Genomic DNA, 21,183 nt, shown 5'->3' with positions numbered 1-21,183 from the left:
ATCAGGCCCCAATGCTGTTGGCATTAGGTCTCCTGGTCCTGCCGCAGCCAGGTTTCCTCAGGCTGTTCTTTGTCCAAGAGGAGTTCAAATACAATCACAGCTCCAAATTAGATCATGTATGTCATGAACTTCACACTTCCTAAACATGGCTAGTGTGCTCTGTAAAATAAATCTTAGAAGGCAGACGACTGTCTTGTAAAGTAATCTGGGGTTTACTGCAAGGTCATACATAAAACAGGACGAGGAGCTCAAAATGTACATGCACACTTGCCACAGGCACCAAGGAGATGAACGGGATGGCAGATTGAGAGGTAAGAGGTAAGCCACCAATGAAAGGGGCCAAAGCTCTTATTCAGTCCAGACACGAATTTAACAGATGATCAGTCTCGGGGGGGATTGCAAACTGCAGCTTTTCTCACAGTTTAAAAGAATCAGAATTCACTCTATGTCACTGGGAGAAAGTCTTTCCGCTTTTAATACACCTAGGTATACTACCATGTGTGTACATAAAAATGTATTAAACCTATAAATAACATAGATATTATGTATATATGCATTTTCCTATATATTTAAATCTTTAGGAACCATTAAGCAAAAACATTTCTAACACTTTTAAAGCTGATAAAGAAATTTTTATCTGAGCAATGGGGTATTGCTGTAGAGGACAGCTTTATCTCAACTCTAAATACAACAGGAAAAGTAGGATTTATAGCCAAGGAGTGGTGTGAGGCTGGTAGATGGAAATATGACCAGGAGAAACCATCCCAGTTAGAGAGAATTGAGCTGAACTGCCTTGTCAAGGTAAGACCTGGGGAACAATGGAAGATTAGGAACTAGATCATCTGTCCAGACTGAGGAATTCTCTTTAGAGAAATTCAGCCCTATTCATGCCCAAACTGGATCCGGTAAGCCAACGACAAGTTCTGGACAAATAAGCTTCTGATTCAACTTTGGTCAAGAATAGGACGTCCGTAAAAATACAATCTCGAAATAATTAATTGGATGGAAGAACTCATCAGAAAGAAAGCCATTAAAATTTCACCTCTTAAAATAATCCAGAGATATCTATTGCCTTCATTGTTCGGTTGCCATGGCCGATACCAATTACTGAATGCTTGCAGCACATCTGACCCCTACCAAACTAGGAATGAATGAAAGGGCAAGAGACACTTTGTGCATGCTAGAGTTGCCCATCAATGGCACGATGAAAACTGTCTACAAACACACTGATGACAAGCTCATCATTATTCAAGTAAGAGTTTCAATGGTTTCTTTGAAAAGACAGAAAAATCAATCAGTTCTGCGTCTTTCCGCCAGTGCCCACAAACTTTCTCAGCCTCTCCTCTCCACATCTGTTCTCTAAACTTTCCCTGAGCCGCTCCACCCACTCACACCACCACCCTCCGGCGCCTCCTGCGCCTGCGCGCGCTCCGGTCTTACCCACCAGCAGGGGGCGCCGAGATTTCAGTCCTCCACCGCGCAGCTCGGACGCCTCTCTTCCCTCAGCCTTTCACCGAGCTCCGGCCTTGATGTGCTTCCTTAACAACGGGTTGCCCCTGGCAACAAGAGGACGCGGGCTAGAGAGTTTGTCTCCCGGCGTGTTCCTAGCATTTGCTTGCGGTCAGAGGCCCCGGCCGAACCATGTCGGAGATCCTGTGCCAGTGGCTCAACCAGGAGTTGAAGGTGTCCCGGACCGTGAGTGAGTGACCAGGGCGAGCAGGACGCGGGATTCGGGAGCGAGGCGGGCTGTGGGGATGTGGTGGAGCAGGACAGGTGGGGCACCGAGGGGTCCTGGGAGTGCTCCACTTTGGGCTCCTGTGCCCTATAGCGCCCAGGCCTTCCGAGGACCACTGCCACTCACCCCGGCCACACCAGGCCTTCTGTTGTCTGCCGCTCCCGAGTTACCCCTTTCCTCAGTGCACCCGTCCCTCTTCCCTCAAGAATATCTGATCTTGTAGCTCCAGGCAGTCACTGTGGAGGGGCCGCTTTGCTGGGCTGGTAGCCTGACCCTGGCATTTCCTTCTTCTGGGTCAACAGAAGGAGGAAACTCTTGGACAAGCCGTGGGACCTGTTTCTCTCATGGCAGCTGGACCCGTCATACTCACCAGACTGAAGTGAAATGAGCCAGTGTAGAAGATGAAGATATTACCCCTTCGGCTATTTCTAGCCAGTATTCGTCCTTCCGCAAACCTGACTTATCCTAACGGTGAAGCCACCACCCAAAGTTTCTGAATATCTCAACCTCAGCGACCATTTTTCCATGCAGCTCTTCCTGACAGTCAACTAATTTTAGTACAGCACCTAACGTCTCACCTTTTCCCATCCCCCCAACACCCCCTGGAGATTTTTTTTCACCCTAGAGCAGAGGATTTCAGCATAAATCATTTCAGTTTGTGGAACCCTTGGCTAGTGGTTTGTTACCAGGGGGGCCTGCACAGAAGTCATCTGCAGAAGTTGCTTAATCAGTCTTAACTTGGCACAAAGTGTTGAATTTCAGCAGGAGGATCTCTGCTTGTATTTGTTTTTTTGTTGTTGTTTTTTTGTTTGTTTTTTTAATAATCTATTTTATTGTGTTGTTGTTGACAATCTTTACATAGTTAATTACAGTTAAAGAAAGAAAAAGAAAAAAAAAGGTTCAGGGGGATAGGGAAGTGGGTAATACTATTATGTCCATATTGTTTCCATCTTGTATCTGAGGTAAAGGGGTATATTGAGGGAGAAGCCCCACCCGGTTTCCTGCCCACCCCAAGTCCCGGAAGTGGGGCATGCTCTGAGATATGTGCTCGAGTGGTGTTAATAGTTCTCCAGTTATGAATCGCTGCCAGTTTCGATGGACTGTGGCTTCTTACTCCAGCTGCCCCTCTCCCACTCGCTAAGAACAGCGAGAAATTGTTTCCCAGGTTCCCCGGTCACTGCTTTGTGTCTGCCTGTTTAAAAGTTGATGTTCATCTCAGCATTTATCATGTCTTATTCCTCCCTCCCCATCAGGGCCAAAGTGCAGTACCATGTCCTAAAGTTGTACCCTTTCAAAAGCTTGCCTAGGTGGGCAGATGGCTGAGTATAATTTGGTTCCTTTATTTGTAACAACCACATCCTTTGCTTAAGTATGCTGGACTCCAGTCAGGGGTTGAAATGCTTTGGTGGGACAAGTAACTAAAACGAATGAACAATATGAATATAATGGCTGCTGTCATTGTTGTAATCAGTTTGGGGAGTTTGAGAAGGGGGATTTTAAGTAAGGACTTTTGGTAACAGAAACTGTGGATGGAAAATTCCCAGCGTTTGCTTTCCCGCAGCGCCACTTGGAAGCTGTCCACTTGCACCCATCAGCATGGATGCGGCGGTCTGCATTCCTTTCAGGAGCGATACGGCTTTATTTCTTGACCTGAGCTGCTATGGTCAGCCAGGTTCCAAAACCTTGTGAAAGAATTCTCAGACCATGGAGAACGTGTTCTCCCCTGTGTCTGTGCTGCTGTGGGAACACACTGCCTGCTGCTTCTGGCTCATTGTCAGATAAGAAGCTCCGTGATGTGTAAAGGAGACTTTGGATGACTTGCAGAGAAGTCTCATAGGCAGACATAAGTGTGTGCAACCTCAATGCAAAATAATTCAGCAGCTTGTAGGTGAGAGTCATTAAAAGCAAGTATCTGATGGCCAGACTGTCTGGGTTGAACTCTGTCGTCTTCACTTACTAGCTCGTTGACTCTGGACCAGTTATTTATGATCTGAATGTTACCGAATTTGAAAATTTCAGTGATAACATTCCTTCACCAGATTTTACCAAGACTAAGCAAGATAATAACCATAAAGCATTTGGAACAGAACTTGGGGCAAAAGAAATGCTGAATCTCATGTTTTACCTTTTGTCTTAGAAAAGTAAAAGCAATACAGGAAGCAGTGTGCATTAGGGTGTTTACTGCTGCATGGATTATAGAGGCGAAAAAAAACTGGGAAGTTCAGAATATTCTTCAGTATCATATTTAGATCAATGATGCTTTATTCCTACTATGTCTTACTCTGCTGTCTAGAAAGAATGCAAGTCGGTGTGACCCCTGACCATGTATTGTCTCAAGTCAAAAGCTGCAGTAGCTTATTGGGGCTTGGGGAGTTGTAATGCTTTATAGCTAATAGAAAGTACACATACACAGAGGTAGATGTTGTCATAGGAGTACAGAGAAAAGTGATGAAATTCAACTGTTGACATGTCCTTGAATCATCACATTGCAGTTTAAGCACAAAGGAGAGTGTGGAAGCATAATCAAGCAGCCTGTTTACATTGATTCCATAGGAGGGGGGTAGGGAGAATATTGCTAGCATTCCTTTACGCATTTCTGCCGTTTGGCTTTTTGTTTGTCTTGCTTTCATGGTTGGGAAGGGAAATTCAATATAGTATTAAAAATAAAATAAAGAGATTCCACCTCACATGATGAAATAAGAAGCAATTCAGATTTTAGTTGGAAGGTAATGAACAAAATATTAGCAGGGGTGTGAGTTATTTTCTCAAAGTTTGCAAATAGAATAAAAGTCGTCACTTATGAGCATTTATCCACGTATGCTACAACTGCCTCAAGCCCTTTTCATGGGTTTTCTTGTTTAATCCAAAGCAATGTTAAGAGTCATTGCTGTCGATGTGCTTATGAGGCTTAGAGCCTCCCATGAAGCTTAAAGAGCTTGGTAATTTGTTCATTCACACAGCTAATAGGTTGCGGGGCTGGGATTTAAAACTACAATGTCTGCTTGTGCTTTTAGGCATGGTATGGTAGATAGTTACATTGTATATTGAGTTTATTAATTAGGGAGATGTATATATGTGATTATAAGTAACTCTCTTGAATGTATTTATTTGGATTTTAGAAATTAACTATCATTTAGTTTGTATCCCCAAGAAGTGCAGAAATGCTTGTGCCTAGGCCTTTGAATTTCACAGGGCATAACCGAGATGACTGACAAAGGTGGATTTATTAATAAATATTTGGTTAGAGTGGTCCAGCCCCTATGTTACATGCTGGGGCAAAGAAACACTATGAGTGTGCCACGTGAGTGCCTTTGTGGCTTCGAGGAGGTGAAATGATGGTTCAGTGTTGGAGAGCAGCTGGAACTAATACGTTTTTGGATTATTTTGAAAAGTAGGTAGCGATTTGAATAAGGCATATTGTATTGAATTTTTGTAGTCTCTTGGATACACTGAGTATCTGAAGCAGAGAAAAATTAATTCAGTAATTTCAACTGGGGACAAGACTCTTAAAAATGCTTTTATTTGAAAATCAGAATTACTATGAGAGTGGGAGAGACACAGATCTCCCATCTGCTGGTTTTCTCCCCAAATAGCTACCACGGTCAAAACCAGGTCGCTGCAAAGCCGGGAGCCACGGGTTTCTGGGTCTGCCAATGTGGAGTTCAAGGGTTCAAGGACTTGGGCTTTGCTCCACTACTTTCCCAGGCCATAAGGGAACTGGATCAAAAGTGGAGCAGTTGTGACATGAACTGGTGCCCATAGGAGATGCTGGTACCACAGGCAGAGGACTGGCTTGCTATACCACCACACCAGCCCCAACACTCTTCTTTCGCATTAGAAATAATATGAGACTTGATTAGTTTCAACAGAACTATTCCAACCTAGGAACCAAAGTCAATGATCTTCAGTGAGTGAACTTTAACTAGATCATTGCCTCTGAAGAATTGAGTTTAAATAAACAAAAAGCCCCCGCCCCCCAGGTGCGGCTCGCTCTCTGGTCTCTCCCCTCTCTCTTATCTGCTCTTCTCTCTCTTTCCTCTCTCTCTTCTGTCTCCTTTGCCCGCTCTTCTTTGCTCTCCCCTTCTTCCTTCTTTCCTGATCTTCACCACCCCTACCCTGTTCCTGCTCTGTTGGAATAAGCCTCCTAAGATAAAAAAATATATATATATATACATGTTAATGAAACAGTCTTGGAATACAATGAGTAACTCAATACAAACTTACATCTAACATTCAGGAAATTATTGTTGTGATGAAGAAAGCAAAGTAAGATACTATTACTAAAAGATTTGCTATATAATTCTTTTTAAGAAATCTTGATTATATTTAAGAATAAACATAGCCTGTATTTGACTAAACTGTTGTGAATGTAACGTAAGAGAAAACTAGCATTAGAATGCAGTGTTCTCCATAAGTGAGCAAAATGTCATACATAATGCCAGTCATCCTTTGTGAAGATAGATACAGAAAAGAATCCATATCCTTTTAGACTGTAGATGTGGCTCAACTGAAATTGTAAATACTCTAATATGTATATGTTAATTGTTTTATAGCCATAGACATTATTACAAATAGTAATACAGGTACAATACGGAGAAAACTGTGTTCAGAAAAATCACACAGCTCTAAGTTTTGGTTTTATAGTAGAAGGAATACTGTTTGAGTCCCAAATTTTATAGGCAGTAAAATCAGAATAATAATTGCTACATATTTAAAGAGGCTATCAAGTGAGATTGCAAATAGAAAACATCTATCACACTGCCTAACGTTTGTTGGCTACATAATTAGCATCATTTCAACATTTTTTTTCTTCACTTGGAAAATACTGCCTTGTATAGTGCCTGTCACATAATAGGAACTTCGTGAGTAGTTACTCATTGCATGAGATCATATGAATGAAGCAAAAGTAAAGACTGTTTTGGGCTGAGATTTGTAGATTTGTTCATCTTGAGAAGTTCACCTAAGGTACATTGATCTTTGGTCATTTCAGCTCTGTTTTAATTCTAAGCAGATTGTTAACAATTGTGCTTAGATTTGAGGCAACTCCTACCTCCTCACCTCACAGTACCCCAGGGAACCACACTGTTCAAGAATATTTTTCAATATTTGACTAACAGAAGCTTCTCAAAATGGAACATCTGTGAATTCTTCTATTGGTAGAGCATACTCTATTCTAAATGAGGTTTCTTATTGCAAGGATAATTTTAAAAGTTCATTGAAAGGAGACTAAACCATGATTTTATTTGGGTGCATAAAATTTTGAAGATCATGCATATTTTTTGGTAATGCATTTTGGAGAAACATCGTATATCTGAAGATCATTGTTTACATGAAATGTGAAAATTTTAAATAGATATGATTTTGCAATTTTAAATCATATAATTTTAAATATTATTTTTAAGAGCTATTCCGTGTTCCTTCATGATTGTACTTTTCCAAATGGGTTCCCATCGATGGCTAATCTTGTCATTTTATATTAGATATTAGTAGATTTGTGGTTTGCAGAGTGATATTTTTCTATCCTTTGCTTTAAATTATAGGGTCATACTTTATCTGAATCCTCTTATGCAATAGCTGCCTCTGTTGATTTAGTCTTATATCCAGGCCTTTTCATGAACATTAGATCCCATTTCAAGAAAAGAACAGAAAATTCAGAAATTCTGTTGAATATTTATTTGTATAAAATATTGTATAATGTATTGTGACCTTGTCATAATATATAATATGTAATCATGTAATTCTAGATCTCAAAGAGAATCTTGATACTGTATTTGGATGATTTTCTAAAATATGCTAAAATTTAATTGGCATCATGCTGGTAAAAAAGTTGGTATCCTTAAGGGGTGATTAGCCATGAAGATATTACCCTTCTGGATGGGTAAAGACCTTTATTTTAGGAATGAGTTTATCAAAGGATTGGGTTTCTGATACAAGGAGAAGTACAGCTCCCATCCTCTTTCTGTCTTGGGCACTGACTTGTCCCTCCAGATGCCAGCCCTTGGTGATCGGTCTTTCCAGCCTGCAGATCTATAAGAAATGAATTTCTTTTCTTAGAAATTATCCACTCTGTGATGTTCTGTTACAGCAACACAAAGCAGACTGTGACACATATCTAATTTTTCTTTCACAGATGAGGATATTAAATTAGATATGTCGAGGTGTCTGTTCAGGGTTATGCAATTATATACAGTGGGAAATTATCAGTAAAATTGGGGCCTGTTGCCTTTTAGTTCATCTCTCTTTTAATTAGACATCCTGCTCTCAAGGACATCAAGAAATGTATTCATAGAAAAGTAATACATAGAAAAAGTAACAGTTCTTTATAAATCAGCAGATTTTGGTGATTTCTGTATAGCACAGCGGTGTTTCCCTTGATTAGAAGTTAACTTCCAGTGACTGTAAGTCGATAGAGCAAGTCTAATAGCAAAAGACCATTATGTAGGTCAAAATTAAAGAATTAGTACATGAAAGTTAAGAAAAGAATGGAAGTCAGTATCTTCTCACAAGATACTGACTCAAAGATTATAATATAGCAATAAAAATTAAAATTTTAGGTAATATGTCCTAAGAACTATGGCAAAGCCTTCAATGGAGAAACTGTAAAGATAGACCATTCTTTTCGTAAGCCAAAGGAAAAAAAATTGCAGTGTTCCCTGTCCAGAGACCACAATGCCACCTGTTTGTTGAATTTTGGCACCAACACAGACAACATACTTTGGGGACTTTGGGGTATGTCACTAAGGGCAGTGTGGAAAGGACTTGAGTTTGTGCTGGCCGGGAGAGGGCTCCAGGGAACAGACCCTTGTTCTGAACATCTCCTGTTGGAGGCAGAAGAAAATCTATGACTGACTGTCGTAATAACTCTTTACTGAGGAGAACAAGCCGACACAATATATATATGTAACTGGTAATAATAGTAATAATCACACCAGTCATTCATTTGAGCTAAATTGGAATGCTTGGTCATTTTTGTATCTTGGACAACATTCTGGTAGTTGAGCTCAGACATGATTTCAGAGGGATTTGTTTGTGTCTGGATTCACCAGGGTCACAGGGCAGCCTTGTCTGATGTTGTTATGCCTTGAAATTGATGATGTTCAGCAGAAGAATGCCAAGGCCTGGCTGTGAGTGCCTGATCAGCTCCTGGGAACACCATGGCCAGGCCTATTCCAATCTACCAGCCACTGCTCGCTTTCACACGAGAATGAGTCTGCTGGAGTTTTAAATGCAGTTGGCAATACAGGCTGGCTCCTCGCTCCTGTATCACAGGAGGAGCCAAGGCCACTGAGCATAGAATGGCCAGGATCACAGACCCTTAGTTACAATCTCGAAATCCAGAAGTTTCTGAAACCTGAAGATATGTCCTATGTTCACTTGGCAGCAAAGCCTCACTAGAGGCCATGAGCTGCTTAGATTTTGTTCACCTCAATGAATATGGATATTGAATTATTTTGCCAAAAACATCAGTTGTGTTTGGTTGCTATTGCTTACTCTTACTGGTAGAGCCATTGGGTCCTAAATCATGGCTGTATATGAACTGAAATATATTTCACATTTTGGTTTCTGAAGTTAGATTACATTTGAAACAATTGTTTGTGCTATAGCCACTGATGATCTTTTAAATTTTTTTATTGTTTTCCATGATATAGTACTATAAATATAGGGATTCCTATATTTCTCCTCTTTCTCCCTCCCACTATTTTCTTCCTTATTACAGTAGTGTATTCCTTTTACAACAGTTACAGATTTGACATCCTGCTATGAAGTGCATAATGGCATTGTAGGTATAGACAAAGGTAGAAAATCATATTGTCAAGTTACATTTAACTGTTTCAGTGGGAGTTCTCCTTTTATTCAGGAGTGGTGATGCCTGCTAAGGATCTATTACTGAGTCCACAACTTGTATTGTTAATAGAACCTGTTCATGTGCATTAGAAGACAGTTACACTAGCAGTAAAAATCATCACTGAGTAGTGGCAATACACACCAGGCAAGTACCCAAAGAAGCACTACTCTCCTTCTTTTATATTAAAAGCATTATGGCTGTATAGTTGCCCAAGGTCAAGTGGCTTGTAAATGAACAAGAAGTCACACATAGGGGATCTTTCTCTGGAGCTTGTCCTCTCCTCATTCCCATCTTGGAATGTGGGTTATTGTGTTTTCTACAGGGGTAGAGAAGCATGTAGACCATTTCACTTGGAGTCTCCGCCTACCAGATCTGTCACAGGCATCCACAAAGATTTTAGCAAAAGAAAACTTCAGCGATAGATCCATCCCTGTGGCCTGAAATGTTGGAGGCAGAGCTTCATTGTCATTGAAAACCTCCATCCCCAGACGTGAATCATCTGGGGATTCGTGGTGAAGACTGTCACTGGGTTCCTCTGGTTCATTTGCTCTTAGTATCCATTCACTGCCCATTGCCCTGGAGTCAGCTTACCACTGCTTCCCCATAGGAAATTTCAATTTTGAGTGTAAATTACCTTAGGGAGACAGCCTGTCATGAAATTAATCCGAGTACTCAGTGATGGTTAGTGGGAAGAAAAGCATAATAATGCTTTTCGTTACAGCTGCATCTGTATCGAATTTGACCCCTTGGGGGAAGGTACTTGGCTACAGGAAGTGTGGATGCTTTTGTCAAGCTCTGGGATAGTGATGTTCATGCGTCCGGTACTTTTCCGGGCTGGGTTTTAGCCATGATGGGAAAATGCTGGCAGCATGGAAAGAACATTTTACTGACAATGCTGAAGTAGAGCCAGGAGAGAAGCTGTGGGAGGTGCTTTGTGATTCCCCAACTTTCACCCCGGCTTGACACCTCAAAAGGCCCTTGTTGTTCTTTCCCTGTGAAGACAAAGATGACAAGTATGACAAGCAGCTGAGAGGCGGGGCTCAGCAAGCTGTTTGGGATTTCTGAGATGGGGCCTTAGCAGAGAGGCCTGTCTTTGTGTGGTTTGGTCTGCCCTGGTGGAGTTGGTGAGCTCCTTTAAAGTTTGTAAATTGGTGTAAATTGTAAAACATCTTTTTTCTGGCTTCCCATGGCAGTGCCCTCCCCATTGTGGTCTCTGTCTATTGTTTCACTTTACTGGGCTAATGAGGAATCTGCAGGATGGAAAATGACCCCAGTGTACCTTGCCCTCCCGGGACCACCTGCTTTCCCCACTGTGGGGTGGACTTCAGGAGGCTGAACGTTGCTCAGACCATGCCTACTGGGGAGGGAGGAGAGATGAGGAAGGGTGGGATAGGAATGGGAGATCTTTAATGATTAAGAAGTCCATGTTGTAATTTTGAGAACTAAGCATTTAATTACACCTTTTTAAATAAAGGAGAGAAGAAAAAAGCAAAGCCTGATAAATCAAAGAGGGAAAGTAAGCTTTTCATTCCTTTCTCGCTGATTCTGCAGCTTTCCATCTTCCTCTCTGGCTTCCTATACATCTTTTCATTTATACTTTTAATTTCTGTGTTGCTAGCCTCTGCACCTGTTCTCTCCTTGTCACTTTGCATTTGTGTGTTCTTGCCTTTTCATACTTTCTTCTAGTTTCCCCTTCACTGCGTTTGGCATTTGTTAGATCACTTTTTGTTTTTCTGTATTTACCTTCATGTGCCTAGTATGAGTCACAAATGTGAACCCCAGCAACTCTCACATGCTCTTGCAATATTGAAAATAATTCTCCCAAGCAAAGATGAGTGCATGATTATCTGTGTTCTAGAGATGAGGAAAGGCAAGGTAGCTTGTCTAATGTTGCATAGCTAGTAAGTGGCACAGGAAGAGAATCCGACACAGTTGTTTCAGGCCCTATAGCCAGTTTTTGTCTAGAATATCACCAAATGCACGTGGCAGCTGGACCGTGTGTCCCTTCTGAACCGTGGAAGAAAAACTTGTTAAATCCATGGGTTTTATCCAATAAAGAGATGATTTACTAAAATTTCTTATGTTTATAGGTTAAAAATAAAACTTTGTTTTAAAAAATTAGACAATACCTGGCTTGATCAGAATATGGCATCCTCATAAGCCATATGGAAAACTAAAGTATTGAAATGTAACTTTATAAACCACTTAGGTTTAACACATAAGATTGTTTGAAACCTTGGTTGGTAATATTTAATTTTGATCATAAAAATTCTTTTCTTTTAAAATATTTTATTAATTATTGGTTTACATTTATTTGAAGATCTCTTCTAAGATAGCTACTGTAAATAAACATCGGTTATTAAGAGATGCTTATAAAACTATATTCTGGACATTTTGAATTGAATTTGAGTTTTAACTGTGTACATAATGGAAATATATTAGCTCTATTTGCAGCTTTATGCTCATGTTTTAACGTCTCAATGTTTTAAAATTCAGGCCCCAAGTCATTTGCAAAGGTGTTTTCCACTGGCTACCTGATTGGAGAAGTCCTGCACAGGTTCCAACTTCAGGATGACTTCTCGGAATTTTCAGAAAGCAGGTTAGTGAAACTAGTCCTTATTCTAAGAAAGAAATAGTTCTGTGGCATTTGGAAACTCCAGAGTTAACTAGAAAGAATCGTTGATCGCAAGATCTTTTCAAAGCAAAGTTAACTAAACTGACTGTTGATGTAGAGGTCCCTGCGTCCTATTGTCTCTGGTCATATGGCATCCGTGAGAAGTCATGTTATTATCATCCACATTTCTTCCATTTTAGGTCAGATTACTTCCTGTTTGGTTCATTGATTAAACCTTTTTTTAAGAAGAAGTGAAATCGCATTTGGTGTATAGAACCCGGTTGTATATAAACTAAAATTGAAATGTCAATGGGAAAGTCACAGGATGTGGTTAAGAACTTGCATTTTTTTTTAACATATTGGTTACTCAATACCATGTCAATTAATTCCATAACGTTGTAAATTATTGCTGATGTTATGTTGGGGCTTTTAATTGATCGGGATGATACTCTGCCGGCTGTACGTTCGAACCAGAGATGGTGGTCTCCCCAAGAAGCCGTTGAACTTATCTGGACAGTAAGATGCTAGACTCTATGCTCGGTATATGCTTGCAATGAAAGAATCTTGACTGAATTTGAACTGTAATACTGCAACAAGGTGGAGGAATCCACCATGGGGAGAGGGAACGGGGAGGGGTGGGGGAAATCCCAGTACCTATGAAACTGTGTCACATAATACAATGTAATTAACAACAACAACAAAAAAGTGAAATCGCATTTGGTGTCCTAATATCACTTTGTGTATTAAAAAATATAAAAATAGTAATAAAAATGTTTTTGTAACTCTGCCAAGTTATACTTCATATATACTAATTCGCCATTTGAAAGCATTGAATCCAGTTGCTTTTAGTATATTCACAATCATCACTGTTTCCAATGCCTTGGAAACCCCTAATCTGCACTTGTCTCTCCAAATGTATCTTATCCCTTTCATTTCAATGGGATCATAAAATATGAGACATTTTGTAACTACTTTTTTCCGTTTAGGATGATATTTTTCAAGGCTTTCATTTGAATTTATTTGCTGAGTAAGTTCAATTATATGGCTCGAACTATCATATATTGTTTTTTTACTCATTTACCAATTAGCAGATATTTGAATTGTTCCTACTTTTTAGTATTAGGAATAATCTATTAGGAATAGTTATTAGGAATAAGCTATCATGAATGATCTGTAATGAACATAGTGCTTCTGTATGGATGTATCCTCCTTCCTGTCAGGCATGTACCACGGGGTGGAATTTCAGGGTCATGTAGTTTAGGTTTCCATTTTGAAGAATGTCTAAACAGGTTTTACAGTGCCAGAATTATTTCAGTTTGTATGAGTGGTGTGTGAGGATTTCAACTCCTCCACATCTTCAACACTTGTTATTGTCTCTCTTTGACTATAGCCATTTTAGCAAGGGGTGAGATAGATATCTAGCTGTGACTTTTATGTGCGTTTCCCTAAGGATTTATGATTTTGAGCATATTTTATTTACCTATCAGTGAACTACATAATTATAATGTCATAATATCTATTCATATCTCTTGTCTATGTTAGCAATGGGTTTATTTTTGCTGTTGAGTTATAGATATTACTTATATGCTCTGGAGGGGAATCTCTCGTCAAATATGAGACTTAAAAATATTTTTTCACTATGAGGGCTGTTGGTTTACTTTCTTAATCATGTTCTTTGAAAAATTATGGGGTAACTAATTCATTTCAATTTATTTGTTTTTCTTTTGTTGCTTACAATATTTCTCATTCCTCCATCATTGCTTCCATTTATGTTAAATAGGTCTTTTCTGATACCATTTTAATTTCATTATTTTTTCTCTTATAGCATTTTTCTCTAGTAGTGTCATGGTCTACTATGGGGATTATATTTAAAATTTTAAACCAAATTAGTTAATAATAATACAAATTTGATTTCAATAGTTTACAAAAATTTTGCTTCAGTAGATCTCAACATGGTCTCCCTTCCCTGCATCTCGAGCCCACCCAGTCAGTTGTGTAATTATTATTTTGTACAGTGATCTTTTAAATCACATGGTGAAGAAAGAATTATGAGCAGGGATGCATGTTAGCTGTTACCTGTTTCTCTACGTAAGTACTTCTGTGATGTGCGTTATTTCTTCATGTGACGTGAATGGCTACCTAGGATCCTTCATTCAGGTCCTGGAGACTCGCTGTAGTATTTTTTGCAAGGCAAGTATTCTGATAAATGGTTTTCGTTTAGCCCTCCATTTTGATATAGTTTTGCCACATATGAAATTCTTTATCAGTATTTGTCTTCCAGCATTTCACCTATGGAACAACCACTGCCTTCTAGCTTCCCTGGTTTCTGAGAAGAATTTAGTTGTATATTTTATTGAGACTGCTTTGAATATCATGACTTGTTTTCAGGTTGCTGTTTTTAAAATTTCCTGTTTGTTCATGTCTCCATAAGAATATCTTTATGAGTAGCCTATTGTACAACATTGTTGCTTTCTTTTTTATGAAAGATTCATGTCTTTCATAAAATTTGTACACTTTTCAGCCACCATTACTTCAGATATTTCTTCTGCCCTTTTGTCTCTCATTTTCTCTTCCGTAATTTCCATTTTGTGTACGATGGTAAACTTGATGCTGTTCCACAGTGCATTAAGGCATTGTTGAATTTTTTAGTAAATTTTTAATTTCAAAAGTTTTTTTAAAGGATTCATTTATTTAAAAGGCAGATTTTATACAGACAGAAGTAAAGATAAAAGGAGAAGTCCTTCCATCTGCTGAATTACTCCCCAAATGGCTGCAGTGGCTGGAGTTAAGCTGATCTGAAGCCGGGAGCCAGGAGCTTTGTCCAAGTCTCCCATATGGGTACAGGATCTCAAGAACTTGGGCCTTCCTCTTCTGCTTTGCCAGCCACAAGCAGAGAGCTGGGCTGGAAGAGGAACAGTGAGGATACAAATGAGTGCCTGTATGGAATGCCAATGGCAAAGGGCAGAGAATTAGCCTATTATGCCGCCACTCCAGCCCTTAATTTTAGAAGTTTTATAACTCACAAAGCTTGTTAACATAGTAAGGAGTTCTTGTATTACCCATATGTGAACTTTATTAGTTAGTATCTTAACATTGATAAGATCTATTTGTTATAATAAATGTAGATATTTATACATTATTTTTTATTATTTATTATTTTTAATTCATTAATTACATTGTATTATGTGACACAGTTTCATAGGTACTTGGATTCTCCCCACCCCTCCCCAAACCCTCCCACCATGGTGGATTCCTCCACCTTGTTGCATAACCACAGTTCAAGTTCAGTTGAGATTCCCCCATTGCAAGCGTATACCAAACATAGAGTCCAGCATCTTATTGTCCCGTCAAGTTCAACGGCTTCTTAGGTATACCCTTTCTGTTTTTGGCCCAAGATCCTATCTAGGATACCACACTTTATTTATTTGTCATATGTCGTTAGTCTCACTTGTTGTGACATATTCTCAAATATCTTTTAAAAAAAAGATGTACATATTTATTTAAAAGTCAGTTACAGAGAGGGAGAGACACAGAGAGAGATCTTCCATGAGGTGGTTCAATCCCCAAATTTCTAAAATGGCCAGGACTGGGCACACTGATGCCAGGAGCCAGGAGCTTTTTCCAGATCTCCCATGTGGGTGGCAGAGGCCTAGGTACTTGGACTGTCTTAACAATGTTTTTCTGAGACACTTTAGCGGGAAGGCAGATCAGAAGTGGAGCAGCTGGGACACAGAGCAGCACCAGAGTGGGATATAGCATTGCAAGAAGAAGCTTTACCCACTACACTACAAGCTCAGCCTTTGAGTCTGTGAATAGTAACTAAATGTTCTGTAGACTATCCTTCAGACTTTGCTCATGTTTTTTTCTCTTAAAATTAGAGTGAATATATGTGTGACAGGCTCTGTTTAATCTTCCTCATTCTTTTTCCTTTTTGTTCTCTGCCTGAATAATTTCATTTGGTCTGTCTTTAAATTTTCTGATTCTCTCTTCTGGGAACTCAAGTCTTTGAGCTCTTCTGCTGAATATTTCATATCAGTTTTATCTTTCAACTTCATAACTCTTTTTTACTGTTATAATTTATATTTCTTCATTGGTGTTCTGTTTTGTTGTGCCATTGTTCTTATACTTTGTTTTCTTTTTTAATAAATGGTTTCTTTGAGAATATTTACAACAGGGGCCAGCATAGTGGCATAATGGATTAAGCACCACCTCCACTGCTGATATCACAGTTCCTATCATGACTGCTCTACTTTGAATTGATCTCCCCACTAATGTGCCTGCAAAGCAGTGGAAGATGGGCAAGTGATTGGGCCCCTGCCACCCAGTGTGGGAGACCTGCATAAATCTCCTGGCTTTTACCTTTGGCCTGGCCCAGCTCTGGCCTTTGCAGTCATTTGGAAAGTGCACTGCAGATGGATGATCTGTCTCCCCCACGACCTCTCTCTATTACTCTGCATTTCAAATCAATAAAAGAAATTGTTTACAAAATATTTGTAATAGCCAATTTAAGGTTTGGGCCTAAGGTTCCTCAAGGAGTTTTCATTGATTCTCTTTTCCTTTGTGTCTGATCCAGACCTTCCTAAAATAATGTAATATGGAAAATCAGATTATTGAAGCTACTCGCATCTCCTAAAAGGGTTGTTGATGGTTTCAGCTTTTGCTGCTGCTGCTTTTTGTTTGTTTCCTGACTTCCTTGGACTAACTTTATTAGGTCTGTGTTCACTGTTATGTAAAGCAACTGGAGTCTCTGGTCACCTTTGCTTCCAGATAATGAATGGAAAAGTCTTTAAATCCTAAGTGTTCCTTTTCCCCATGACAGTAGTGGAGAGTAGTAAAGTCAGAGACCTAGACCTCGCAGTGTCTTAGTATTCACTCATCCCTGCACATTGACGTGGCCTTCTGGGTACTCAGGAGTACAGAGGAATTCCAAAGCCTCCAACATACATCTTGTTTTTAGATCTGCCTTGCAAGTTTCTGGACACACTCTTGTCCACTTCAGCTAGCATTACCATCTGAGCTGTGATCTTGCATGGTTGTCGGTGACTTTGGTTTTGAAAGGTTTATTTATTAATTTGAAAGATAGAAAGAGAGAGATTTTCCACTTACTGGTTCACTCCCAAAATGGAGTGGTCAGGACTGGGCTGGGTCCAACGCCAGGAGGCTGGGACTGTGCCTGAGTCTCCTGTGTAGGTGCAGGGGGCCCAAGCACTCCCATGAGATGTTAGCTTTGCAGGGTGTGACTTAACCCACTGCGTCACAATACAGGCCCCCAGTAATTGTTTTTTATGAATATCCTTGGAATAGAGTTTTATTTTTTTTGTTTTGTTTTTAATGAGCAAGTTCCAATTGATGCTAAGTAACAACAAAACCAACAATGAGGATTGTCCATGACAGGCTTGTCAAGTAATGGCAGTGCTTCGACAGGGCTTTCTGAGGGTTTTGTGCTCTGTCTTCAATGCCTGCCAGGCTTTGGGTTTTACAGCTACTGTAATTGCAAGGCTGATGCTGTTCAAGGCTACCATGATGCAGAGATGAAGGGTGGGAAAATAGGGCAAGTTAAAACAACAAACAGCTCTCTGTTCTTTCTAAGACTTAGAAAGTACTATTTTTCTTAAATAAGTCCTCCTTGAACTGTCCCAAATGTGATAAGCATACACCATCTGCTTTTCAGTAGTATGTGGTCTTTGGAATAAAGTGAGAATTAGTAAATCCATGGGAATGATCATTACAAGAGTATAGAAATTTTGGGGAGAAAAGCATTCTCACTTGTGAGAAAAAAAAACATGTTTTACACAAGTATTTCATGCCTGGGCACTCATGATTTGGGGATCTTGTCTAACATTTTTAGTTTCTTTAGTCTAAACTTTAAACAGCAAACTATGTTCTGCTAAAAACTTGAAATTATTTTTTTTGCGGAAGTGACTTAGTTCTAAGAAAAGCTCATCTAATTCTATAAGAATTAACGTGTTTTAGAATATCTTCAGTCTTTCCCAAAGGGTGAGAAATGAGTGGATTAGTGTTGAGAAGGTAAACAAGTAAGAAAATCCCTTGGAGGACTTCAACTTGCCTTGCAAGCTGATATACACTCTCAATAGGCAGCAAGGACGAGAGGAACTTGGTGGTCCCCTGGCAAATAAGAACTATGAGTTGGGAGGGAGAAGACTTCTCCCAGAATGCCTTCCTTAGTCCCTTAGGGGTTATCATTTACATCAGACACTCTCTCATGAGAAAAGATGTCCCACTGGTTTTTCTGTTCAAAAACAATTGCTAATTATCCTGTTAATGCTGACTGTACACATGCTTTAACAAGAGCGGACTACCGCCACTTTAGACAAACATTACGTTTTCCAAATTATTTTGCTTGATGGGAAATTTGAAAATTTGAAATATACTTGAACATCAAAGCTTCCAGGAAGAAAAAATTAAAATTATATGAGAATTATCTGGCCAGTCCATAAAAGTCATTTTAAAAAAGATAGATCCCTAAACTGTAAGCTTACTACCACACATTCTGCAGAACACATCATACTAGCCAAAGGAGGCGATGTGTTCTTTCCTTTTTTAGCAAGTACAAGATTACATTTTGACAAAATGTAGAAACCAATAATGTTTGTTTTCAAAGATTCTGCTCCTGAATTATGCTGGTGCTCGTCTATTACAGCCCAGAGAAAAGCTCTCACAGGTGGCTCTCAATCCAGGTCTTTCCAAAATATGTGTAGTGAGCAAAGCACCTGCAATTCCTAGGATGGGAAAAGATCGAGAAGACATCAATGACAAAAGGAGTGTAAGCGCATGCCACGATCTTAACCATCCTTTCACAATTCTAATTCTGCAAGACATGTTGATTTTTTCCCCTAGTCATCTTGGGTGAAGATTTATTATCTTTTTCTTATTATTTCATTTTGCGACACAGTTTTATAGGCTCTAGGATTCCCCCAACTCCTCTACAAACCCTCCCCCCATGTTGAATTCCTCCGCATTGTTGCAGTTCATATCCAGTCATGATTCCCTCATTTCCAGCATGTACCATGCGTAGGGTCCAGCACACCTTAGAGGTTAAGAAGACTTATTATCTTAAAGGTGGTTTTGGAGAGGTGAATGTCAAGTTGACACTTAAGAAGACTTAAAATAGTATTTACTCTTTTGAGGAAGTTTTCTTGTATCATGTGTAGTCCCTTCTTGTACCCTTTAAGTCCAGTTTTTCTTTGATTAACTTAAAAAATTTTATTCAAAGTTTGGTTAATGTAATGTGATGTTCTAGATATATTACTGGTTATTTCTGTTAAAATATAATAGCAGTAAATTCCAGAATAATAAGTTACACCATGTTGGTGGAAAAGGAATTCAATTTATTATTTGCAACCTTGGTGGTTGTTGTTTTGTTTTGTTGTTGTTACTGTTCTTTGGTCTTGATGCGAGCCTCCTCATGATGCATGGTCATTGATATTTAAGAACACTCATATTTCTTCAGCCCTATCTGACTTTCAGAGGATGAGCACTTTTAGGCTGTTTTAAAAGTTCGAAAGTGCTATAAACTGTTTGGCTAAGAGTGAAGTTCAGTCAAGTGGTCAAAACACCTCTGTTCCACATTGAAATGTTCTACTTCAACTGCCTTCTATGTTCCCTACTCCAGGAGGCAGTAGTGGTAGAAGTGGGAGATGTAGATTGAATTCCTATCTCCCAGGGAGACCACTGTCCTCCCCTGGAAACTGTGGAATTATGGAATAAACGAATACGTGATAGATTATATATGCTCTCTCACTTTCTCCCTCTCAAAATTAGTACAATTTATATTAGACACATTTGTACATATAGATTGTGTATGTGTGTGTGTTCTGCGGCAAATAGCTGATAGCTGTAATATTTTCAAAGATAACTGTAATTGGAATGAAAAAGTTCAGTACTACTATTTGAGGGCAATCTCTTGAGAAATAATATACTGAGCATTTAATAACACTACTAGCATTTTTTGGTGTTCCTTTCTGTGAGCTACTAAAAACTTAACTGAAATAATTGAAGATCATAGTGTATTCCCCGAATGATCTTTTAGTTGGGCCTGGCACAATAACCTAGTGACTAAATCCTCACCTTGCCACTGCCAGGATTCCATATGGGTGCTGATTTGTGTCCTGGCTGCTCCACTCCCCATCCCCAGCTCCCTTCTTATCGCCTGGGAAAGCAGTAGAGGGTGACCCAAAGCCTTGGGACCCTGGACCTGTGTGGGAGACCTGGAAAAAAAAATCCTTCCTCCAGATTGGCTTAGCTCCTGTCATTATAGCCATTTGGGGAGTAAACCAGTGGATGGAAGATCTTTCTGTATCTTCTTCTCTCGGTGTATCTGTCTTTCCAATAAAAAAATAAATATCTCTTTAAAAAATAAATTGATCTTACCAATATGAAATTAAGTAATTGAGTGCATATTTTTCTGATAATAGGAATTCTGTAGACATACAAATACGTGATAATGATCTATTGTGCCATTTTTGGTGGATTTTCGGTAAATCTTGGACTTATATTTAGATGTATCAGTCTATTTTTTTATTAAATATATTACTGTATGTTTTAAGTTAAAGAAGGAGATAATAGACTAATTTGTATCTAGCCTGATCATTAAGCAACACAAAACTCAAAAATGCATAAAATATTTTTGATTTCCATCGGTGACTAGATTCATAGTCTAATTAACAGCTCTAGTTCATTTTAGGCCTCTATTATACCATTCATTTCAACTTACTGCCTCCAGTTTATGCATTTGTTTTTCTCAATAACTATGAATTCCTCAAGGGAAAGAGCCACATCTTAATAAGCTTTGTAACACATTTAATATATTTACACAAATTTGTATCAATTAAATAAACTGTCAGTACACAACGAGTACAAACGGATGCTCGTCAATTGAAAGAGAACATTAATAAATCAGTGAATTAATATATTTCTTAAAAATGTAAGCCTAATTTGGTAATAGATCATTCAAAAATAAATACAGGA

General features: G+C 39.1%; 1 protein-coding gene across 3 annotated transcripts in view; it reads left to right on the top strand.

Moving 5' to 3' along the window:
• Window positions 1-1,529: 1,529 nt before the first annotated feature.
• The window catches only part of SPEF2 (sperm flagellar 2), a 139,731-nt gene continuing 120,077 nt past the window's right edge, over window positions 1,530-21,183 (top strand). For 2 of the 3 annotated variants that reach the window (XM_058680011.1, XM_058680010.1), the window contains exons 1-2: window positions 1,533-1,699; window positions 12,078-12,180. In XM_058680011.1, coding sequence (XP_058535994.1) covers window positions 1,642-1,699; window positions 12,078-12,180 — 161 coding nt within the window. In that variant the 5' untranslated portion in view covers window positions 1,533-1,641. Of the gene's footprint in view, window positions 1,700-12,077; window positions 12,181-21,183 lie in introns of all 3 variants that reach the window. The other variant, XM_058680012.1, reaches the window with a different exon arrangement.

The sequence above is a fragment of the Ochotona princeps genome, chromosome 23 (genome assembly GCF_030435755.1).
Source record: "Ochotona princeps isolate mOchPri1 chromosome 23, mOchPri1.hap1, whole genome shotgun sequence".
Taxonomy (NCBI): domain Eukaryota; kingdom Metazoa; phylum Chordata; class Mammalia; order Lagomorpha; family Ochotonidae; genus Ochotona; species Ochotona princeps.
This window is presented reverse-complemented; position numbering and strand designations above follow the sequence as displayed.